The sequence below is a fragment of the Corvus cornix genome, chromosome 2, assembly GCF_000738735.6.
Source record: "Corvus cornix cornix isolate S_Up_H32 chromosome 2, ASM73873v5, whole genome shotgun sequence".
Classification (NCBI taxonomy): domain Eukaryota; kingdom Metazoa; phylum Chordata; class Aves; order Passeriformes; family Corvidae; genus Corvus; species Corvus cornix.
In genome coordinates, this window is record NC_046333.1 from 14448983 (window position 1) to 14474755 (window position 25773).

General features: G+C 37.0%; 1 protein-coding gene across 10 annotated transcripts in view; it reads left to right on the forward strand.

Moving 5' to 3' along the window:
* ARHGAP12 (Rho GTPase activating protein 12) overlaps nt 1-25773 on the forward strand; it is a 76275-nt gene that overhangs the window by 31358 nt on the left and 19144 nt on the right. For 6 of the 10 annotated variants that reach the window (XM_039548422.1, XM_039548423.1, XM_019283190.3 and 3 more), the window contains 7 exons: nt 1347-1610; nt 6534-6674; nt 8253-8333; nt 16562-16687; nt 19917-19991; nt 22732-22793; nt 24715-24796. In XM_039548422.1, coding sequence (XP_039404356.1) covers nt 1347-1610; nt 6534-6674; nt 8253-8333; nt 16562-16687; nt 19917-19991; nt 22732-22793; nt 24715-24796 — 831 coding nt within the window. The remainder of the gene's footprint in view (nt 1-1346; nt 1611-6533; nt 6675-8252; nt 8334-16561; nt 16688-19916; nt 19992-22731; nt 22794-24714; nt 24797-25773) is intronic. The other 4 variants (XM_019283191.3, XM_010394933.4, XM_039548424.1 and 1 more) reach the window with 2 other exon arrangements.

Consider the following 25773-nt stretch of genomic DNA (forward strand, 5'->3'; position numbering starts at 1 on the left):
CCCCTTTGGTTGTGGATATTGCCCATATTTGGTTCTACCTATGGTGCAATCAGTTTATATCTGATTGTGTGGTATGATATTCTGTCTTGCCTGAGCAAACCCAGATAATTTATGATTAGATGTGGCCTAGATTAGCATCTTATGATTTTAATGTTTAAAAGTACATTATAAAAGATCTTTTATGTAATGCAATAGCAACAGGAGGCACAAGGACTTGCCTACAGGAAAACTGCTCATTTAAAACCAAGGGGATGGTATAAATTGTATACATCTTTCCTTTAGAGTGCTTAAAAATTGTACCCCAAAATATAGAAATGGCAGTGCATTACCAGGAAACTCTTTAATTTGATTTAATAACTAGCTGCTTTCCCAATCTTATAATCACAGCTCTCATGAAAACACATGCTCTTACATTCTGCATGGTGTGTTTGTATTAGACTTTAAAAATTGAACGTCTGAAGCTTTATTTCTCTCTAAGCACCATAGTGGCTCATTTGGAAGTACTTGTGGTTTCAGTAAGTTCTGTGGTGTTTTAACTGTAATTTCTGCTGGCTGTCATGTTAGCAAACTGCTTATTTGTAAGCAATGGTCATTAGTGTTTTGTTTTCTTGTAGGTGTTTGTTTTACTTTTGTGCATGTATGTGAAAAAAATCAGGTGGATAAGAATATCCACTTAATTTCTACAAGAAGAGAGGGGTAATTGAAACACTTGGTGATGTTGCCCAAAATATTTTTAAGTAAGCATGTTTGAAAAGGCATACAGGTAAACCATCCAGGTGTTTTTCAGAGTTTCTTAGTCACAACATTGTGCTTGTCTTTCTGACTGAGCTGCCTCTTTAGACCTTGCTGAGAATACGAAAGTGCTGCTTTACATTCACCATCACTCTATTAACAGTGAGGTGGAAAGGTTGGGGAGCAATCTTTGCCTAACAAGTGGCATCTCAGAAATGCTGTGTATTGTCTTGAACAAGATCACATTTCTTACAGTTTCTGAGCAATACTTGAACTGTAAAGCTGCAGTTTTTCTGCAAGACATGACAAGCATATAATTTTTTGATGACGATTCCAGTGTATTTCAAATCCACTGTAAGACATAATTATCAGCTGTCATCTGCAGAAATGCTGAAAAATTGGTTCAGTATTAAATAAATATAGTTTGTGATATCTACCTTAGAATTAAGAATCTAATGTTCTTTCACCCCAGCATTTTGTGGCTGTCCTTTGTGCTTTTGTACTTAACCAAAAAAAAAGGAGTTTGTTGGTTTGTTTTACTACTGTATTCTGATTTGTAAGGGAGCACTCGAAAATTCATTTGCTCGTTAACAGTGCATTTCTTCTCTCAATAGCCAACTACTCCACCAAGCCAAGGGAGGCCTGATTCACCAGTTTATGCTAATTTACAAGAACTGAAAATATCTCAGTCTGCACTTCCACCTCTACCTACAAGTGCTCCAGTCCAAATAAATGGGGAATGGGAAACCCATAAAGATACAACAGGACGCTGTTATTACTACAACAGAGGATCACAGGAACGAACCTGGAAACCTCCACGGTGGGCCCGAGATGCAAGCATTAATAAAGGGGATTCCCAGAGCCATGCAGATCATGAGGTAGTTCCTTCTGAGATCAAAAGCAATGAGATTGTAATGCATATGAATGGTCTTTTGCTGTGGAATTTGGTACCTCTGAGTGTCAAGGAGTGTCTTCCTTTGTCTTTTTGGTTATATGTCCTGGTATGAAGCAGCCAACAGTTTCACTTGAGTTGCTTTTGTGTACAAGAATGTGTACATAAACTGTGTGCAAGAGTAGTAACTTGTAAAAATGCCTGTAAAGACAGCCCCATAGCAGATATTGCTGCTTTTGACTAGATTATGTTCAGGCCATTAACATATTCTTTAGATATATCAATGGATTTTTTTTTTCATTATGTAAAAGTTTTGCTTTTGCAAAGCCTTTTGGCAAAGCTTTGCTACTGATCTTGCTTGAGACAGTTGAAGCTCACCAAGAAGTTATTTATGTTAAAAGATGATTTGGACTAATATTTGAGGTGCCAATTTATTCTGTGCAGCCAGTTGCTAGGGAAAGCCTGATGGTGGGTTGTGTTTATCTGAACTGCAGTGGTTCAGATAAAGCAAAGGAGTAATTGGAAGATGGATACTTCTATTTAGATATGCTTAAAGTAGTGCTCTTGTGTCCAAACAGTATTGAGGTTAACCAGTTTCCTGATGGAGAGAAAAAGCAAGTATTTATCAAGAACTCTTCTACATATTTCACTTCTATATACCCTTTTCAAATATATATACAGTTTTGGTGAATTTTCTCCTGCGCCAGCTGTATATAGTCTCTCTATATATCCAATATATATATAAAAACTTTAAACCCAGAGTTTAGTTTTAAAATTTAATTGTGGACTGCTCAAAAATTTTCGATTGCTGCAGGCCTGTCACAAAAGTCTACCTCTGGAAAGGTAGGAACAGGAACAGGAGAGGAAAGGGAAAAGGAAACCTTTCATTTCTTTTGGCAATGGCCTTCACAGCAGCCATGACATCCACAAGCATTTAAATAGCTAAATTTTCTTGCCACAGGAGAATGGCAGCAACAGGCAAACAGATGTAATATTTATGCCTGTCCCTTTGTTATCTCTGGCGATGGTCTCTTAATTTATCACTGACTGTTCTTTTGCTGGATAAGACTGGTTTTAGTCTGGATAAGGTGCTTGCTTTTTTGAGTAGTAATTCTCCTTGTCGTAAGTGTAACTGGTTTTCTCATTGTTGTAGTTCTTCCTTCTTTTCATGGAAGGACTTGCAAGAATTATTCCTCCCTCCCCATCTGCAAGCAGTCCCTCTGACTCTTGCTCATACGTCTGTACCATCACTTCACCACATGGTTGCATCTTCAGAACACTTGATTTTTTAATTTATTTTTTTAAATTGCCCATAACTTCTTTCATCTCAGTTCTTCTGTTTGTTTGTGATGCGTCAGGTATCACAAGTTGGCCATCAGACAGTTATGTCTATCAAGTTTTCAGTCTTTGTGAAACTGATGGATGATACATGTTTTGATTTTCAACTAGACACTAAGTCTGTATTTCCAGTAGCATAAGCTCCTTAGGTAATTTGTGTCTTGACTGGGTTATCAAGATATGAGTCTGGGGAGAGATACATGTTGCACGGTCATGTCAATCCACTTACCAGCAGTCATGTGTTGATTTTGAAGCTGTCTTTCCCCCACCACTCTCCCTTCTTTCCTTTCGTGTTCTGCATTTGGGAACATACTTCGCACCCCACCGTTTGTGTTCCCTTTTGGAACCTCTGGGTACTTAATCCAATACAGAGTGTAAAGGCTGAGATCCAAGCCTAAGCTACCGTAAAATGTAGGGCATCCCAAATTTTGTCTGATTAGGAAAAACTCGAGCTCACATGTCTTAATTATTATAAGTTAACTTTTATACTAGTCTGAGTTACACTCTTTAAATAAAAAAGGAGTATGTGCAGAAGGATTAAATCCTAGTTTCTACTGATTGTCCTCAGAGGAGCTTGTGTTGTATTAGGTAGCAAAATGAAAAGTGATGTAAAAATGAGAACTGAGTGATCACATATGCTAATATCTCAGTAATATATGAAACGTGACATAGTTTATAGTTGGTCTTCGGATTTTGTGATTCGGAAATTGAATTTTATTGGATAATTAGAAAGGGGCAGAATTGTACCTTATTTGCCAAAGTAGGTGGTCACAGACATGGCACAAAGAAAATAGTTGTACGTCATGACAGTTAAATGGATGTTACATGTTACATGGATGGGATGTGGGGAAGCAGTGAAGTCCTATCAACAGGGCCTGTAAGAAAGTGTATAAGATTTTGGAATTACAGATAAAATGTATTAGAGGCAGTGACCTGTTAATGTAATTTGAGGAAGGAGTGCTTAACAGTAACTAGGAGAAATGAGTCAAGTGAAGTGATTCACTTAAGTTGAACTGTGAAAGGAATGAGACGTCACAATATCAGAGAAGGCAAACCCCTAATACCTAGATAGGAGATCATAATATGAAGTAGACATCCACAAATTACCCAACAGCTGTTGAAAAGAAAATGGGATTTAACTGAATATCAAACCTAGAATTTAAATCATGTGATCAGAATGAGATTTCATTCCATGTTTTTTTGTTTCAAAATAAACAAACAATAATAAAGGGATGGTAGCTTCCTTAATTAGTATTCTTCCTGATTACTTTCACTTTCACAAGTAGTAGTAACATTAAAAGCTAGACTGGTTAAGTGATAGAAGGAAGACAGATAGCTGTTCCTATTAATTGCATGGGGATGAACTGGTCTCTGCCCCCGGGAATTTTTTATGTAAATGGAAAAAAGCCAAGAATGACAATAGAAGCAATGATGTGGGGGACTTTTTCTATAATTCCCTTTAATGTCACAGCAAAGTTCTTATAAGGTGTGAGGGGCAGCTGTCTGCTTAAGATGGCTTTATTTGTGGTGTAGTATAACTGAGGATGAGACAAGATAAAGCACGGACAATATGAAAAAACATGTAGGCAGTTAATGCTGAAAAAGTGTTGAAAGTGAAATTGACAGCTGAGGGACAAGGAATACCTTAGCTTGGTAAAATTTGTAACAACTCAGGAATTTTGTTGAAGTTTAGGTCTGCAAATGTACAGGATATGAGTTAAGCTTTGCAGCATCTAAACTATTATTATATGGATGCCGTGCAGATAGACACATTAACAGTCATTCCTACTATACAACAGTGGTTTTTCTAGGAGAATTTTCATTTTTACGTCCAGTGTTTACTTTTACCTGTGTAGGGTGTTTCTTCAGTATCAGGAGTGGCTTGGAAGAGGCAAATACCAATATATTATATTATTAGGTCATATCTCTGCAGATAGTAATGATAAAAAACGTCCAAAGTCTTCTACACTGATTGGCCATATGTCAGTTAAATTAATATTTAACCATTAAAACCATGTAAATTTAAATACGTGTATACAGTATAGTTATCCCATGAAACTGTAGTTCAAATGGGGCCAGTAGCACCCTTGGCAACTCTTCAGTCTTAATTCTGCAAGTGTAAAAATGGGACTGAAGACACCCCCCCACCCTGCTCCCTCCCCTTCCCACAGTGGTTAGGACTTGGCACATGAGAATTTCACATTGCCCCATGTGCAAGAGAGGTAGCATTGGCTAATCCATAATTTACATGCTTACATGTTCTGTAAGCTGTAGAGGACATGTACATTTTTTCATGTTCCTTAATTAATGGCCTAAAAATTTCCTGTGGGTTTTGCTGTGCTTGGTAAGTTGGCTCAGGTCAGTTGAAGGAGTTTGTGCCACACAAGTGGTGAGGTACTCAGAAAAGTAACACCAAAAACCTAGGTAGAAATCACTTGGATATGTCACTAAGCATGCAGTCTTCAAACCCACTGACTTTTTAAAAACTGGGAATTTCTGATAATTGAATATTTTTTGTAAGACTTAATTTTTTTGGGAGAGGTTGTTTCCTATTTAAAATTGAAATTGTGTCTCTCTCCTGCCTTACAGTTTTACTCAAGACCCTTATGCCAGTGTTATTGACCCCATAGTATTTTACTCCTGTAGTTTCTGAGTAGCAGGATGTCTTAAATGTTATGCCTCCTGCTAGCTGAGGGTCCAAGACACTGATAGAGGAAATCTGCATAGAATTCCTCAGGAGACCATGGTGTAGAGATGTTGTGGGAGATGAAAGCAGAGAGATTTTTTTTTTTTTGATGCATGCAATGGATGCTTGTGTTAGCAAGGGGATGAAAAAGGTTTATGGGGGAACAGAAATTGTTTGATGTGTGTGTAAGATCTTTTCTCTGTGTTACACACCAAGTCTGTTCCTAACATCATAATTTACTTCTACCTTCAGAAAGCAATTTTTCACCTCAGCTAGCTGTGCCTGGTGGAAAGCCTTGCTTTTGCAATGCTCTTTGTCATATGTATCAGAGTTGGAAGGAGGACAGAGGAAATTTATAATATTTTTAAGATGCATTGGGCAAATACTGTAAAATGCTGGGACCTAAGAAGGTGGAACTGGAGTTTCAAGTTGTCCTCAATCACTATTGTGTTTCCAGATATATTTGAGAAAAGGAGAAGGATTTAGGTGTGAAATTTGGGATGTTGGTAGAAAACCAAGGCAGCAGGGCTCCCAGGTTTTTTTAAGGCAATGCAGATTACTAAAGCTAACTTTCTTCATCATTCAGTAATGTAAATTTGTAGGAATGAAATTTAGATAGGCAAAACCCCTGGAGTTTAAATTTGACTAGCTGAAACATGGTATAGTGGAAATAAAAAGAAATGTATCAGTATGAGCTAGTTGTTCTGAAAATACTTTGACTTGTTGGTTCTGTAAAAATGCTTCTCATTCTCTCATATAACGTATAAAAATGTGAACTCCCTGATTTCATTACTATTCTCTTTCTAGTCAAATAATCTTTGATCTTTCAGATTTTAAAGCACTTTCATTCTCAAAACTGCCTTATATGTTTCTGACTACTTGTAGCATCTTTCATCAGAAGAAAACGACCACAGTTCTTGTTACAGCCAGTCAGATAGTCAGTATGGTTCTCCTCCAAAGGGTTGGTCAGAAGAGTTGGATGAACATGGTCAAACCTTATATACCAATGACTATACTAATGAAAAGGTACTTTTTCCTTCTTCTCATCATGTGTTCTAAATCTTTTCCACTAATTCACTTCTAGAAATGAAACCTGCATTTCCAAAAGTGAAGAGCATACCTCAGTAGTATCTCCTTTTGGTTTTTTTTAAACTATGCATGAAGCTTTAGCAAATGTACTGACTTTTTTAATGTATGTTTTTTGTTATTTAAATTTAAATTATTAGAAGTTTTATTTCCAGTTGCATATCAGATTATATTAAATGAACATACCATGTATATATTTTTTTTTTAGTTCTTGTCCTCCCCCATCCTCTTGGTTATGCTTCAGGAATGAACTTCATACCAATAAGTTTTTCTTACTGTCTTTTAAGAGCTGTTCTTGTCTACATAGACCTTCCAGTTAAGATGTTTTTAAACAGAATAGTGCTACTTTATCACTTCCATAATTTCCTTTATTAGAGATTTTCACTACAGCTTTCAGATGTAGACAAACTTCTTAATTAAACTACAGCCATATCAGCAGATTTATGCCCAGCTCTTATTATCTAGTTGCTACTGACAACTTACTGTGATTCTGGGCATGCTGTAAAAATTTCTCCCACACAGGATAAATTACAGTATTTGTTTATATTTGTAAAGCAGTCCATTTTTTAAAGTTGTTCACTGAAGTTGCATTTTGAGTTTTTTAAACTTCTGAAGTGTTCAGTGAAACAGTACTTTGTTTATCATATTACAGCACCACCTGTTCTCCAGTTAAGTATGCAAGTTTTATTTGCAAGAAGTTTCTAAATAATTGGATTTATGTCAATTGTAGAATTTTATCCTCTTTAATCTGTTTCTGACAAACATCTGTAAAGCACATTCCTATGTTTTAGCAAAAATGCAGCCTTCTTTTTTAAGTGCACTGGGATTGACAAAAAACAGCATTTCCTACCACAAACAGTTATAGGAAGGCAATCTTGTGAAACCTGCTTGAGCCAAGAGCCTTGCTGTGAGTGTTTCTGTATTTTTCTGCAATCATCTTGTTGATTTTTGCTCATTAAAATTCTTTCTTTCTGCATGACCAATCCCAGTTGTCATAGGTTTACCTCTTTGTGGGAGGTGCTTGTAGAGATTAGAGAAATTATATTATCTTCTTCAGGATTTCTCTAGGGACTGCATCTCATATTTCCATTGATGTTTTTAAAAGTTGTTCAACAAGTGCATATATCTCTCAAACTACCAGCAGTTGCTGATTGAACTTCTTGTAATTTTATGTATAAGATCCTGGTGCAGATCTGATGGAAAGATTGTGCCTCCCTAAACTGACAATGTAATGTTGATAAGAATGAGATATGGCAAAAAAATATCTGTTTATCACAATCTCTTGTGTGATATTGCAGGACTTTTTTTCTGAGGAGTTACAGAAGGAAAAACCAGGATATTGGAAACTCTTGCTCTCATTGCAATCTAACCCTGGTTAGTTAATGGAGGCTGTGCATTAGACACTGCTGAAGTGGATGGCACTTAATTAAAAATTAACTTTAAATCTCAGGTCTCAGAGATGTACTGTTGTGATTGTCACTCTGATTATGTTTTCTATCATCACATTTCTTTCTGCAGTGGATAAAACATGCAGATGAACAAGGTAGACCATACTACTACAGTGCTGATGGTTCCCGATCAGAGTGGGAGTTACCTAAGGTGAGTGACCTAAAAAAGAAACTTTAACAATTTGGGGCTTTCCCCTCTTCCTGAATACGTGTTCTGTTGGGCCTTTAATGTGAGGTATTAACCTCACAAGGACTCAGATATTGCTCTTTGTTATTTATTGCATTTTTGTGGAATTTCTGATTGTGAAGAGAAAAAAAAATATGCTCAAGGACATGAAAATGGATGTATCTTCGGATGTTGAAGGAGATCTGGTGTTTTTGCTGAACTGAGCAAAGGTTTTATGCAGGGCTGCAGAATAATATCTGTGATTTTTGCTGTGATAAAGAAAACCTGTATAGGAAAAAGAGAAATCTTCACTGAGAAACTGTAGTCTGTTTTTAGTACCCTCCAAAGTGCTTATACAGGCAAATGTTGAAAAGCAAAAGTTACAGCAGAGTTTTGTGGTGTCTTTGAGGATGACACAATTTCACCAGAAATGTGTTCTGGTATTTATTAATTTTGTAGTGAAAATAAAAATTTGTAGGGAAGTGACAGACCTAGGGACACTTGGTAGTCTGAGGATGTATCTAATACTATTCAATTCTCATATTCACTTTGAAAAACTGTAGGGCATTTGTCATATGGATGTTGTTATATATGTCTTCCCTGCTATTTTTTTGTCCAATACTACCTAATAAGGTGTGATCATTAAAAAAAAATTGTTTCACACAAAACTGTATCCATAAATACACAAAAAAGCATGTTTCTCCATTATTGTTTTATCAATACAAAAATCAGTGTCTCAAGTCACTTCCACTTAGAAAGGAGCAACCTTAATAGGTAGTGCTTTCATAATATTTGTGATAAAATATTTACATTGAAATTTATGAATGACGTTATATACTAAGCTGGTTTTTTATGTCAGTAAAAGAATTTGCATCTGAGTCACTGAAGAGTTGAGTTGGCTTTGAGAATTCTCCTATGTTAGTCTGATGCATTAGATAACTTAGATTTTGTAACATGCAGAAATGTTACAATGAGAGTTCAATGTAACAATATAATCTGTACCTATCAGTTTTAAAAGCTATTTAGCTTTTGATTAGTTACTGGATTTATTAGAAGTCTGAAAATCTGATAGACCAGATTTTACCAGAAGGAATTATTATTTCAGTATGTATAATTGAAATTAATTTTGGGGAATAATGTCATGGGTACTTCATTCTACAACTTCTGCTGTGTTGAAAGTTTTAACTTGGAAGAAATTGTGTTTCACAAAAATAGATTGAGTTTGGATTTGAATTAAATAGCAAATTGCCTTTAATCACATTAGAATAAAAGTCACAAAGGTAACCCAGAACCGCTACTGGAGGCATAAAGGAGTGGTTCCAATATTTGTTTAATAGTGCGTGTTATTCTAGTGATTCTAAACAAAATCTGAGTTCTGTTGTATTAGTAGTCACCTCCAAAATGAAACATAGCCTTTGGTGTGTCATTTGTGATCTGATATGTTTTAGTTCTTGTTTATTTAAAAGTGATCACATATTGCTGTTAGAAATTTTCCTTAAAAATTATTTCTAATGATCCATTTGGGCAGAATGTACTTTTTAATTCTTTCTTGAAACTAGTCAGTCTTGGCTGGCAGCAATTACAAGGTTCACAGAAGAAAATGAGCAATTGACTCTTAGATTCATGATCCAAGAGTCTCTGTATTTCCAGAAATCCTTGGCTTTTAACTTAAAATTCTGTGGAATAGATTAAATATTTCAACAAAAGATTTAGGTAGTTTATGTAGCTATATATTTGAAGATGTTATGCTTGTGAGTAGTTAAGCATGATTGAGGATTAGTCTCTCAAAGATCTTGATGAAGCTAGCTTTAAAAGTACTTAAAACAAACAAATTAGAAAGACCACTCAGACCACAAAACTTCTTTGAAAAAGAAAATCTATACTGAAAACTCTCTTGAGTAGTGAGAGAAAACCATAGAAGGATCTCAGCATTGTAACACTTGCTTAAATGAAAAGTAAGTTACTAGGAAAAATCCTACTCTTGCTTAGGTTTTTTTTTTTCCAGTGTATTTAGCAAAATACTGGGTTCCAAATCTTGTGAAATAAAGTGATGGAATAGCATGGTCATGTAATGCTATTAAACTAGAAAAAGAAGAGAATCCTTTTGTTAGATAGTTCTTAATAATCTGGATTTCATTAGAACTAAAAATGGTACAGAGGTTTCTGGAAATAGCACACTAGCTGAGCTAATACTATGACATTAAAAATCTTCTGAGTAATGGAATTAACTATAAATGTTCACATGCTTGGGAATAACACACTGTTCTTGTATATGTGTTAGAAATTGTGAGGGTGTATGTTGGGAAGGGAGGGCAGTTACAAAACAAATTACTTTAGACAGTCTCACAGAAACCCCTCCAGTCATGTGAATTTAAATAACATCTAGGAATAGCTGGATGCCTCTGGCTAAAAATGATGTTTCAGTTGGAGTAGCTTTGACAACTGCTGAAAAGTCTATTAAGGCTCATGATGAGTGTGACCCAGCTTTCTGCAGTGGAAGAGAAGCACATACTGAATTAATCTTTAAAATGGATAATAATATTTTAATCATAGTTTCTACTAGATCTTGCAGAAGACTGAGATTTCTGATCTGCAGCATTCTACTGTATTCAGGTTTTGGTTCTTGCCAATTATTAAAAAAAAAAAAACCCCAACAAACCAGCAATTAAAAGTTAGATCACTATAATGAAATACGTTTATTTCCTCTGTAGGTTAAGGAGGGCTACAACCCTACTCCAGAAACCTAGTTTTCTAATAGGAGTTTTATGGCTTAAGCAAATGAGAAATCTGTATTAAGGGTGAAGGGAATTAAATTCATCTCAGGAGTGATAACTCTATAATTTCTGAAGTTTTAAAAAAAGTTAACCTATCAAAATGACCAAAAAAAAGGGTGGGAAAGCTATCTAATAAATATTGAAATAAATAGATTAGAGGGGAGTTAAAAAGGACAACCTAATAAAAAGTAGAAATTAAAAATCTCTCTGATTTTCAAAATGCATCCTAGTCCAATACCTGGCATAAGAGCATGATGCTTGGCCTTCCTCTGAGCGAGCTCACTCATTGAAGAGTAGCCTTTAGAAGAAAATGTGTGTACTATAACCCTCTGGAGTGAACTCAGTTTTAGTGTTAATATTTACAGACTGTGATATTGCAATTGCATGTGTTCTTCTCACAAGTTCCTGCAGAATAAACTCTCCTTGCTATATCCACAGAGGAAGCAGTAGCTGGAGGACCTTCATTTTTGGCAGTGTTACTGGACCAGCAGTCTGTTAATTCACTCTGTGCACTGCCAGCATGGGGGCCTCAGTTCTGATACTTGGTGAATGGTTTTCCTGCTGGAGACCTGAAAACTGTCAGACAGAGCATGATAGCTGAAAAAATGACAGTAAAACAGGGTGCAGGTAATGTCAGGAATATATCATGCAATCAAATAGTGAAAGAAAATAAATAGGAGAACACGTAAATAAAGCTTGGTTGTCTTATGATAAATTTGTCTTGTTCTGAGCTGTGCTGCTGGATTTGAGGTTACCCTGTGTGTTGGCATTTGAGTCTACTGCAAGTCAATGCACTAGGCAGTTTCGTTAGCAATAGTGAACCAGCTTCACATTCTTGTCCTGAAATTTGGGATTGGCTGGCGAAAGTTGAGACAGCCTCAGGTGGTGCAAGGATCCAGGTGGTTTTTACTAACAAAAGTGATACAACAAACCCGAGTTAAGTATGAGAAGGCAGTCAGATTTTTTCCCCTTTCTCTTTGTGTATTTCTACTCACAAAGCCTGGTCTCATCTTCCTCATTTGTCCTGGGGTTTAGTGGCTCCCACTTCCCCCCAGCTTTTGCTTGGGCATACAACAGGACCTGTGGCAATCAGCAAGATCTTAGGGCCGCTCATCAAAGATGAGCGGTCTTGGTGACCCTGAGGATTAAAAGGAGAAGCAGTGGATGTCCAAGACAGCAAAATGAACAAAATATGCTATCCAGAGGTGTCTTTCAGTAACTGGTACATTTGAGCTAGAGCGGCTTGTGCCAATGGTCTCCTCATTCTGCCTGGGTTCTGTTCCTTCAGTGAGGCTGATGCCTCCAACTTCTGCCACCCTGACATTCTGTGGCAGAGGAATCATCATTCCCTGGGGAAAGGAAGGGAATGAAGTCCCTTAAAAGGACAAAAATAATCCTTATTTATTTATTTATGGAGGCTTAAGAAAAATGCGTTACTGATTTAGTTGATAAGAAAAACAAAAGCTGTAACATAGGTGTTACATCTGTCACAACCTCAAAAAAGTTTATTCAAAACCAAGGACAGGTGGAACACTAGAAAGTCGTTTTGTTCTGAGGCAGCTTTAATTTTTTTAAAGAAGATTATTCTATTTCAGACAGTCTATTGGGACAACTGCAAATAACATATATGAGGTGCTAAAGGGTACTAGGATAGCACAGTGTTTTTTAAATGCTGCCGTTTTGATCTTTGATTGCAGTAAGGTAAAATGCTTCACTTCAGGTCTTACCAACTTTCAGTTGGCTGCTTCCCAGTCATTTCTCCCTTTCGCCCCCCCAGTTCCTTCATCTGGCTGAGGATGTTGCTAACACAAACCAAGAAGAATCTTTTTTCTGTTTCTTAAAGCTGACAGATCTGTGTCATCTCTGTAAGAATGGGGACAACTGCTACAAATAACTTGGAGGTGTTGCATTTGTTTCAGCCACAATTAGGCTAGGACAGAGCCTTGAGCCATGCCATGTATCAGCTTAAAATTAAATAGAAATCACTCAGCCAGTTGAGAAGGTTAGAAAATTTTATACTGAGACAAAGAAAGCCTTTAAGTAGCTGGAGAAGGTATTGAACAAATTCAGCAATGAAAAGAATACTGTGTGACCTAAATTTACACCACTGGTGTCCTTAACCTACAGGAAGAGCTGTTACAAAAGAATCCCTGCTTTGCTTGGTGTGTGCAGTCAGAGAATGAACAATTTGCTCATGTGCCCCCTGTGTGATAGGAGATGCTCCCAATGAAATGGGGAACAAGCTGAGGTGATGTGCCAGAGGGGTTGATGTAATGGGACAAATTTGAATTTGTGGAGGATTTTCAAGGAGCAGTAGTGTGTAAATTTGGAGTTGTGTGCTACATTTTAAAATGCTTTAGAGTTAGAAAAATAACATGGCACCCTAAGAAGATGCTGTCAAGGCACATGGTGTAGCAGGGGTTGTCCCACCAAGGCAGTGTGTCGTCTTGAATGAGTCAGATTTATTGCAGTGGACAGCCCTTGCCTGATCTCTGTCTTCAAGATTACACCAAGTCTTAGGCATAGAAAGCCTGCTTATGGTTATGTAAAAACAAGATTTTGTGTGAGGGGGAAGGCAAGCCCAACCTAGTTTCTGGTAAACAATGGTAAATACTGCAAATGCAGGAGGAGGGACAGCAGCTCCTCTGCAGGCAGGAGTCCTGTAGAGTGTCAGAAAGAGAATCGGACCTGAAGCTGTTCTGCAAGGCTTTTTGACCTAAGATTGGGTGGGGGCAGAGCAAAGAGTTGCAGGGTGGTGTCATCCAACCAGGTAAGGCTTCCATCTCTGGCCACCTCTCCCTAGCCAGTGGACTTTACCTGGCCTAGAGGGTGGTGAGTTCTACTGGACAATGTGCAGTCTGGAGCAGTGTCTCTGTCTTCCTCTGTTTCTCTTTGGAGATCACAGACCAATTCATTTATTTTAAAAGTGGAGACTTGTCTTGAGCCCAGAAGCACAAAACTTTTAATTTCCTCATCACCCTTCTCCCTGGTGTGTTTTACTGTTTACAATGAATAAAACAAACAAACAAACAACCTCATAGACATCTGAGAAAAAAAAGATTTACTTGAAGTTTCTATTGTGAGAAAATGGGGCAAAAATGTCAAATATTCCCTTTAAAGACTTGTCAGTTTATTAGCACTGTTTGTATCACCAATGCAAATTATTTAAGCTGGTAAGATGCATGGAGCTCAGTGTTCCTGAGTTGTTAGCAGAGCTTTGCTGATGAGCTCCATATAATGTTGCTTTGTTTTCTTGTTAAATGTTTACTAAAACTGGAATTTCATGTTGTAGTTCCTTACTCCTTCAAGGTGGGGCTATCTGTTAGAGAAGTTAACTCCTGTTGGTTTGTGATAGTACCAAAGGCACCGTTTAAATATAGATGACCTGTGCCCATATCCTAACTTCTAAAATGTACTTAAATTCAAGATAAATTACTATAGAATACATACTTGTTTATTCAATTCCTTGAGTTACTCAAATGGAAAGTGCATGGAAGATTACCATAAATAATGTATACCAGTGTCAGTGATGTGTAAATCTGTTTCTGAAACAAGCAGTTCTGTTTCATAGCAAGAACTGTGTTTGAATCGCCCACTTAAATGAGTTAGAGCTGCTGCAAGGAATGTTGTTTGTTGCAGCCTTTGTGATTTAGACATAGTTTCACTGAAAACTGTTTAGATTTTAGTTGTAATACTGGCAGGCAATTTTGTTGCGTGTTGCTCAGCTTTCTGCCGTGATTTGGGTTGGAGTAGCACAGTCAGAGTGGATATTTCCGTAACAAGAAAGCAAGCCAGTTCTAGGGTCCTTTCAGCATGTATCATGGCTCAGCTTTTGATTTAACAAGGAGACAAACTGAGAGGTGCTTAAACCTCACTGCTGTAAGGAAGCAGTTGTCATGTGAGTGGAAATGTGCTGAAGCCAGTACAAAAGCAGTGCAGGCTCAGAAGTGACTTTCTGCAGTGACAGCTGATATGCTTCTGTCTGTATGTGAACTACCAAATTTTATTCTTGCACTGCAAGATCCATTCACTTGGGAGTGTTTTACTAGTTTTGTGCATATTAAAATAATGTATCAGAATGCTAGTTATTTAGCTTTTAAGCATCTGTTATCTTATTGGAGCATTAACTCTGTTCATAGTAAAATACAAAGCTACCTCAAGCATCATGAGTGCCATGGCAGTAGCAAGGCCAGTTCCTTATTTGGGCAATAAATATAACTGTATTACGCAATTTTGGTTAGATTTGGCATTTATGTTGTCTAGGTTAAACCTTGCTATGCTTTGTTGGTATGTGCAGGTATATGTTATTCTGTCTTTGAACACCTGAGGCTCTTAGGTTACAGCAAGAATCAGTAGCAAAACTGTAGAACTTGGTGTCCTTGCAGAGATTATTGCTTTAGCCTTCTCAGGTAAAGGGGGCACTTCACTTTTCTTTGTTATTTCCTACCTAGTGGATTCTAGTGCTTTACATGACTCCACAAATGCTGCCTTAAGTTTCTTTCTATGTGCAGATTTTAGTCTTTTGATACTGACTAGAAAGAATGAGATTTTAAAAAATTACTTAAAACCCCCATACATTGATGTTGTCTTTTCTTGTTTGTATTTTCAGTATTAAACTTGGTTTGAAATATTTTTAGAGTTTTTCATAACATATTGATTGTGATGCTGTAAAATGGCAGCACTATTAATGTAAAGTATGCTGCAATTCTGAGATCTAGTTAAATGACATGTCCTTCTCATGACCTTCACATTTTCTCAGCGAGTTTGCATGCTCTTGAGTTACTAGAAAACCTATGTTATGATAAATATGGTCTCTCCTTGGTTGTTACAGCTCTGCTAAGTCTTAAAATTATTTCCTGCTAAATATTTATCTCCCATGCTTGTGGTGTGTACATTCCACACCAAAACATTATTTTATTAGCAATTTGATGTGTTTATTCTGAAAAAGCAAGTTCTCACCCTTGTGTCTCCTCTCCTAGACATCCCAAATCTTTGGGTTAAAGGCAATTAAAAGCCTTACTGCAGGATAATTGGGTTTTCTTTTTCTTACGCAAGAGCTAGACAGGTGCTGTAGTACTGTCAGTGCAATATGAAGAGTGAATGTTTGAATCCTGTATTTACTGTAATTCCTTGGTGGTTCTCAGTACCCTGTTGGGTTGCAAAATCAGCAGTATCTGTTGCAGAAGAAAACAAACATCTCTCTGCCAATTGAGAGTATTATCCCAACACGCCAGTCTGAGTTACTGCTTCACAGAGGACTACAGGAGAAAGGACAATTCTGAAGCCTAAATGCAAAATAAAACCAAGGCTGTTTTCACACCCCTGGGTGGTGACATCAGGAGTCTGAAAGTTTGCACTGTTTAGGCATATGAGTGGTATATCCAAGTCTTGTTTGCGTGAATTAGATTCTACTTAAAATTTTATTTTTCTTTTCTTTAGTATAATGCTTCACCACAGCAGCAGAGAGATATAATAAAGAGTAGGAGTCTGGACAGGAGGCTACAGGAACCAATAGTTCTAACAAAATGGAGGCACAGCACAATTGTGCTGGACACCAACGACAAGGTAGGAGCAAGTTATCAGCATGCTGAAATGCCACTTGTTTCTGACGTGTGACATATTTAATGTCCCAGAAATGACTATGCCTGAATTTCTGAAACTTCTTTTTTTTTACTGTCTCTTATATCATTGTATATAACATGCAGCAAAACCAAGGGCTGTTCAATAACTTCACTACTGTTACTTTGTGAATAGTAGCTCTTTTCTTGTCCTTGAAGTATTTAAACTAGTGTTAGTTCAGGGGAAAAGCTGTATGTGGTTACAACAGGGTTGTAATACTGTTATTGAAGGGCAGAGGACAGTACTGAAAGTGCTGAAGCACTTGGCTTTGATCCTCTCCAGAGCTGAGCTGGTGTTTAATCTGAAAAATGCTGCGAGTCAGTAACAATAAAAGCTGTTTTCTGCCCACTCTTAGGGCATGTTCATGTTAGTCTCTTTGGGCTGTACGGTAACAAATGCTGCATACGCCAGCAAGGAGACAGGGCCTCTCCCTTGCTCTCCCTCTGCTTTGACCTTTTTCCTGCCATTTCTGCTTTGTGCTGGGCCATTCTGGCTGTGGGTGAGGAGAGCTGACGTGAGCTGAGCAGGGAGGAACTGAATCGGGTGCTGTAAGGTGATGACATGCTGGTTTCTGTAGCTTCTCTGCAGTCTGTCCCAAGATTCATAGAAAATTAAATACTTGGTAGTGCTGAAGTCTTAGCACAAACTTCTCAGAATGAAATACCAGGAAATGGCATTGTAAGCTCCCTTTTCCTAAAATTCCAAGAAAAAAGTTAAATGAATGCAGATTTGAAAGTACTAAGGAAAAGCCTGTGAGTGGCCATGTGACATCACAGATGTCAAAACCAAACTTGAATGGACCAAACACAGTAGTTGGAATGACAATGGATCTGCTGCCCGGGACATTACTTGCTTGACCTGTTGTTTCCATTTTAATGGACTTGCTGTTCATGAGTTGACTTAGCTCTTCAGAACAGCATTTATTGGATTTGATCTTGAGCTTTTGAGTTGTCAGTTTAGGATATATCATGTGTGGTGTTGAGGAGGCATTGGGCCGTGCTTGGCTGGAGACTTTGCACCTCTCGGCATTAATTCAGCTCGAGCGATTCTGAGATCCCCCTGCTGCTCCTTTCCCCTCACTCCTCCTCTTCCTCTGCCTCACACATCCTTCTGTACTCAGTGTGTTGTGGCACCACATGAGACAAAGTGTAGATGGAGCCCTGATAAATGAAAGCTGAGTGGACACTTCTAGCCTCATGTGCAGTTTATGCTTCATAGGTATGAATGATTTTGTTGGAGATAGCTTGAAGTTCTGGCTTCGCTTTTAAAGGAAGACTTAATTTTTTTTTTTTTTGGCATAAGAGTTACTGCTGTTTTAGAAAGAACTTTATGCAGTGCTGTACTGAATGAAGAAGCTTTTGTAGAACATTGAATAAGTGGAGCTGTTTACATTTCTTCAGGGCTCAGTGTTCATATATCAAGAACTTAAACCTAATGAAGCAAACATGGAAGTGCACAAATGCTATGGGTAATAACCAAAAGGAACTCTATTTGAACTGCATTTGTGAAGTCTTAAGTCAGCAGCCTAAAGTTCCTTTAACAGTTTCCAAGCATGTAGAGAGCATGTGTTTTTTATTGGTAAGGAGAAAATAGTTTATATGAAGCACAACATTAATGCCTTGAGAAAATTAAAAACATGTAGTGGTGCAGTAAACTAATGTTTTGTGGAAAGACAAATAATTTTTAATGCATTAATGCAGCTGTTTTATTACCACTAGCAGGCACACTGTTAATATATTCTGCTTTATATTACTATGTGGAAAGGGAATGGTTCATTACCACAAATACTGGATTTATTGTTCCAGCGTTGCTTTTACTGTATGAAAGCTATCTCAAATTCAGAATGAAGCAGAAAGGAAAACAACTGGTATTTGTCTGGATGGGCACATGAACCCCAAGCTTTCTTTTTAGCTGTCTCCTAGGGAAGTTGTTTTCTTTTTATTTTCTTTATTTGTTTTTTTTTCCTGGAAAAACAATGCAACTCAATTGCATGAAAAACAGCCAGTCAGAAGAGTACTTGAAATGTGTCAGGGTGAAAGTATGGGTTGCCATGGCTCATGACAACTTGATGATACCAAACATACTGGTTAACAGTTTATTGTTTGTGGCAAATATCTGGATATAGCCATCAGCTAAAAAAATTCATATGCATAGGAAAAAATAACTTCCTGGGAAGGACAGTTGATTTTCTTAATTTGAACAATTTTATTTTTCTTTGCATACATCTGAAAATATGGAACATTTAGGCTGTTCTACTTATGAGTGCTGAAGTTCTCTGTTATGCTACTAAAAGAACTAGTGGGCCACTTCTCTAGGTAGATTTGCAAGTGATTTTAAAGCACAAGTGTGCAGAGTGCTATGTAATGCTGCAAAAGCAAACTGGGTTTAGGAGAGCTATCAAGGGATTTAAAAAGAGAGAGGGAGAGAAATGTGTTAACAGTAACAGAGAACAAGTGATGTTTTTCTTCCATTTGGAATTCTTCACCAGATTTTCAGGCAATGTGTTTGTGCAAAGCAATCATTACTGCAGAGGAAATGCACATGCCTTTTTTTTTTGTCCAGATGGGCAATTTTTCTAGTTTTCAAAGATTTAGTATTTTATTTTGGTCTGTAGTTAACAGTTCAAAACAAAACCCCAAATCTCTAGACATTTTCAGTGTTTCATTGTAAGGAAATTAATGATCATGCCTCACAAAAATTAATAGAGTTGGTGTATCTTTTTCTACATATATTAATTTTTTTAATGCTAATCTTGTATTTACTAACCACATAGAAACGTATTGTTTAAAATCTTAGTATTTATTATATGGTACCTTGTAATAAACTATTATTTTAAATATACTTCATAATTTGATAGCAATGTCATACAAAAAATCTGCCCCTTAATAAGGATGAAGGCTTTGCTTGGAGCTGATGCAGCATGTATTAACATCTTTTTTTCAAATGCTTGTGTACTAATTAACCCAGTTTGAGTGTTGTCTGTAAATCTTGTAAGAGCACTGTTTAGTAAGCAAGTTTAGAATATAGCTGTCTGAGAATATTATGAATGCTTAAAATAAGTACTTTTCTAATGTATGAGTGTGTATAAAGAAAGAGAGAAAGCGTCTTTACATTAAAAAAAAAGTATGAAAGATGATAATATTATCTGTTGACATTGACTATTTGAATTTTATAGGAATCATCAACTGCTTCTAAGGCCAGTTTTCCTGAAAATGAATCATCTCCTTCTTCACCAAAGCATCAAGCCACAGTCAGTATGCAAAGTGTTTAAATAGATAAGTAGATGTTGTAGAAACTGGGCTATTCATGATTAGAGAATTGAGGGTAAGCCTTCTTGTTGGGAAAAATAATACCATAAAACTGTTTGAAGGCTTTGCATTTTAAAAGGAATGTATTACATCCAACTCTGGTTTCAGGAAAAAATTCTGAATGTCTTTGGCTTAAACGGAATTTACTAGATTAAGTTAAAAATTCACTGTGGCTAAATTGTGCCAAATTAGGTAGAACTCAGTTTGCTTCCTCCAACAGTCACATTTTCTCACGTAGCATCTTGAAAGGTAAAAACAGGAACAAATTGCCCACCTTCACAGAATCCCTCACTGTTAGTAGCCAGTAATAGTTTGTAGCATTTGATATTTCTAATTCTGGCTTGTGTTTCAGTCTTCTTAAAGAGACATAGGGGGACCTGGAATAAATAAACTGTCCTTTTGATTTAGTAGAACAACTACTGTGAGAAAAACCTAAGCCTGCTAAATGACTTTTTAAATTTCAGTTTGTATTTTAAAGGTGATAATTTCTTTTTTAACAGTGGGAAATGGATTAAAAAAATTTTTTTAATTTTTTTTTTTTTTTTTAATATTTTGGAACTGTACTTCAGTAGCAGTGAAATAAGTAACTTGGTCAATTTTACCAGCCCCTTGGTAGGTACATCAGGGCATTAAAGGCACAACTTGTCCTGTTCCTTTCTTACTCTGTGTGCAGGGAAATAATTCTCTGGCTTAGTCGTGATAATCCATTCTTACAACACTTCAAACAGTTTTTCACAATAAAATAAGTATTTTTTATTAAGCAAGCATAGCTGATAGCCTTACACTAAAGCAATTACTGCTGCATGTGATTTAATTTCTTTAAATAGATCTCAAATTTTTGAAATCGTATTTTGCAGAAGAGCTCACTCCTGATTTAGATAATAGAAAAAACATCTGTATTTTCTTTAGCTGTCCCGTGGAATTTAAATATTCCAAAGAATGCTAGTAAATTTTTGGCAATTTTGATCCTTAAACTGCTTCCCTTTTCTTTTTCCTGATTCCATTAATTTTCCCGTTAGTACCCCCTAGTGTTGCTGCTAAGTAGGGCAGTATGATACTTTCTCTGAATAATTCTCTGGAGCATCCCCTCTGGTTCCACTGTGAGTAATTGATTAAAACCATGATTTGTTTCAGGAAGTGAGCACAGGTTGCTCAGTCACTGTGAAAGTTGGTGACAGTCTTGTTCTCATTGTTAAAGCCAAAGGTGGGTTAGAAGGGTGCAGTTAGAATGGTTGGTCCATGGTCTGCGTGCATCGCAAATAAAACAGTCTAAAGAATGGGATAATTCATTTGGCTTTTTGGAGAGTGGATGAGGAAAGGGACTCATTTCTTCTATTGAAAATACCAGTTTTGGAAAATAATGCATCTGTCACTGACTTGGGAAAGCATTCCAGCCCAGTGAAGATATTAGACAGTTACCATTGGACTGAAGTAATGTCTGATCCACCAGATAAACACCTTTGTCCTTGATAATGTGTCTTTTCTGTATTTTTTGTGCTGGGCTTGAAACATGTAGGTAAAATTTTTAAGGTCCATGAACAACAGATCTATGTCTCTGATAAGAGTGTTGTCTATGGCATTCCAGCAAAAAAAAATTCCTTCAAAATTCTATTGTGCAGTTATGGTCCATTTAAATTTGAGATTCAGAGGAAAATTCTGAAGAGGATTTATATTCTATTTTCATTGGATCTAGAATTGAGGTCATTTTTTAAATGATAAAACTAATTTGGATTCATTCCCTAGTTGATTGTTTCGACTAATAGCTTATTTCATAAATTAGGAGCTGTTAGAAGCTGTTACTGAAAAGGAATTGAAAAAAAAATAGTTTAGTGTTCTTTTAGCACCACTGACTGGTAGGACAAGGCTGGGGTGACAGGAGAAAATGGTAGAATTTGATACCTCATCTTAAGATGATGGTTTAAGTGAATCTTCTTATCCTAGAATGCTTTGTCAAACATTCCTGTAGTTTATTATTTTTATACAGAAAGTAGAAATATCCACTCCAAGTATTTGAAACTTGCAAACAGCCTTCTTGTTCAGCAGTGTTCCCACCAATCACTGACTGGTCTCCAAAATTTTTTGTAGGCATACTAATATAGATGGTTTTCATCAACAAGACGTAACTAAGTAGTTTAAAATTCTACTATTTTCTGTGGGGATAGGAAAAAAAAGAGGACATCAAAGAAATGCTTCACTCCTCTGTTTTTAACATGAATATGTTAATATTTTTATGCACTTCAACCATGTTTTATTTAAAATATGAAATTATGTTAAAATTGCTTGGAAGAATTTGTATGGAAATTTAGGCTGGTTTTTTGTCAGTCGCCTCCTTTTTTACTAAAGGACTACTGTGCTATTACACAAATCATTATAAATTCACGTTCATAATTTTCACTGTCTACTGTCACAAATTATTTAGTTTGGCTTGTCCAAAGAACCTTGGTCTTGATGAAGGAAAGCTTTTTACCCTCTGAATGGTCATAAGTACTTTCCCAGAGGAATTTTGATTTTGCTGATCTCTGAATATTTAAATATGCTTAAAGACAGTTTCTTGAAGTTATAACATGAGCAAAGATGGCTCTTTGCCAGAAATGGATTATTTGGGGGATTGAATTCTGTGATGTGATATTAATAGAAGCAGATTTTCTTTTATATTTCTTATGTCTTACTCTTATCTTACAGGGTCAAGAAAAGTATGGGTTATTAAATGTGACAAAAATTACAGAAAATGGGAAGAAAGTTCGGTAAGTCTTGGACTTGAAAAGTGCATGTGCTTAGGGTTTATAAAAGGTCTTTTTTATTAGGACAGGGGTTTGCAACTTCTTACTTTTTGTCTGAATTTGCCTTAGAGGTTTTCCTATATGACACAGCTTAACCGTAGCCCATGTGTTTGTCCCAGTGAGCTAAAGATAATGGGCTGCAGAGAGCCAGAGGCTCATGTATCAGGGATTCACAAAGGGCAGCGATTTCATGAAGGTGTATTGATGAGAGACAGCTTTTTGAAATGGGATTAATTAATTGATTGAAGAACAAATCTATATAGGTTATAGTGTGTCTTGTTCCTTGGATAAAATCGGTGTAAGAGGAGCTTCAGACTTTCACTTGCTGTCCTTTAACTTCCAAGGAGTGAGTGTACATCCATGTGCTTCCTAATTCTTCCTTCATTGTGCTTGTGAAGGCTTTGGAGCAGTGTATTGCCCAACATCAGTCTCCTGTAGGGGACGAGTGATGACCTCATTTCTAACTTTTCTCCGCATCCCAGGCAGCAATTTGCACTGTAAATCATAAGGTGTAATCAGGTGGTGCTGTCTAAATGCATTTCTGGTGTTTTGCAAAGAATCAATGGCAAATGCTGAAGAGGTGTGGCACATCCTCAGAGTTAATTTAGATTTGATTCTTGGGTCTTTTTTCCTTTTTTCATTTATTCCCTTTTTAAAATTTGTTTTTCAGTTTATTTAATCTTTTAGATCTAATAGTGTGTTATATCTAGTTCAGTGTCTCCCAGACTTGTGATACATGAAGCATGCTTGTCCTGAGTGTCGCAGCGGGGATTACTCCAACAAGTATATTTCAAACCAGGAGTCCCGTGGAAACGAAGTATATATGGACAGATTCGTGGTAGATGTTTCAGAGATGTTTATTTCTCCAGCCGCATGGCCGGGGCTCTGCTCAGGAACTCTGCGGTCACGGGACCCCAGGGTCCTTGGCGTTATCAGGGAACCCAAACCAACCAATGGGGAACAAAGGTGACCAGGGGCAGGGAAACCCCGTGTCTCCCCCTCAGGGCCCCTCTCCCAGGACCACATGGCAGGGGAGGGACCCCAACACCGAGGATTAAATAGCCAGCACCCAGCTGTTACTGTAGAGCCACCCTGACCTAGTCCAGTGCAGCTGGGCAGCACATCAGACCTCCAGTTTGGTTCCTCAGAGCTGCTTCTAAGAGTTTGGTAGAACTGGGTGGACAGTGGCTTGTGTAAGCTGCTGCTGGTACAATGTGCTGTCATCATTTACGTTGCATCTGTTGGAATCGTTGATCTGGATTGTTGCACTGCTGAACAGAAAGATGCAACGTGGCTGTCCTGTCACTTTGTGAGAGCTGTTAAGTAATAATTCATGTTGGGCAATGGGAATTCAGAGCTTGTCAAGATTTTATTTTCTTTATAACCTCAGGAGGACAGGTCCGCTGGCATAAAATCAAATAGTCAGACAACTGAAACAACTCATCCTGTCTCTTAATTTTTTAGATGTGTAGAAAATACTTTATTGCCAATGTAAATGAGCTTATTACATAAACATGGGACACTTGCATCTCAGGTCAATGAATTTCAGAATTATGCAGTACTTTGGCATGATCTGTTAAGTACACAGTGGGCTGAGTGTTCCAGATTAGCCCCTTTGAAATTATAATTGCATGGTGCTTCTCTTGGTGAACTGCTTCTACTACTAATTAGCTTTGTTTGATTTAGACTTTGATGGTCAGGCTGGGATTGTTAACATATGTTCCCTTCTACAAATATGATAGCAATTAAGACTTACTGATGCCACTAATGACTGTATATGTGCTTAAGTATATTAACATACAGGTCAGCTGAGCAACAATGATCAATGGTTTAAATATCTGTTTTCAGAATTATTTATTTTATGTTTGTTTACGATTATTTACAGAAAGAATTGGATGTCATCATGGGCAGTGTTACAAGGGTCATCACTGCTGTTCACTAAAACCCAAGGAAGTGGAACTGGCTGGGTAAGCCCAGGAACAACCCCCACCCTCACGGAAGTGTTAGTCATGTAAAGCACAATAAACTAAAACCCTCTTATTTGCAGGGCCCAAAAACCTATCTGTATATACCTAATTTAGAAAAAACTGTGTATAAGTTGGCAAGAAAATAGTTTAATGTAACAATTACGGTGTAGCATAAGAAGAAAACCAGTTGTACGTATGTATGTTTGACAAGCAAGAAACTAATAACATTCAGGTGCCCCATAGGCTTGAAGTTTTTTCTCCAGGCCAAATATTTTATGTTCCTTGCTAATGTGTTTGTCTAAACAGTTTGTTTGTTTTACCATTCTTGGATATTTTTTCATAAACTCCAGGTAATTTTGAATGTGATACATGTAATAAAGAAAATAATCTGACACTTGGCTTCTTGCATTTGCCTATTTGAGCAAGGCAGTGTTGTTGTCTTATGATTTAGTCTTTGCCTTGCTGGATTCCTTATTTTGTTCTGGATCTTCATAGTGCATGACAAGTACTTGTACTTATTTTGTTGTCTGATGAAGACCAAAAGAGAAACATCACACTGAAGATGATGATTATTCAATTTTTTTATCACCTCTAGTGTAATAGCACTATAATTAAATTTGCTATATTTATCTGGCTGCATTCCTACATTAATAGGTATCAAAATAGCTCTTTATCTGTGGCTTACTTAGCCTCTTTTGGAGGTCTGACATTAAACTGTGTGGATCTCCTGTAATAACTAAAGACAGGCCAGAGTCAGTGTTCGTTATTTCCATGTATTATCATGCAAATTCCAGCAAAATTGCCTCTTACAGATCTGTGCTATCTTGCTGTGCTTTACTGATCTTTCTCCATTGCTCACTTTCTCCTGCTGCGCTTCATTATGGGTAGTGAGTTGAAATTGACAACTCTCTTCTATAGTATTGAGTTTTTTCAGACCTGTAAATATAATTTTTTCCCCCTTCTGTAAAAGAGTTGAT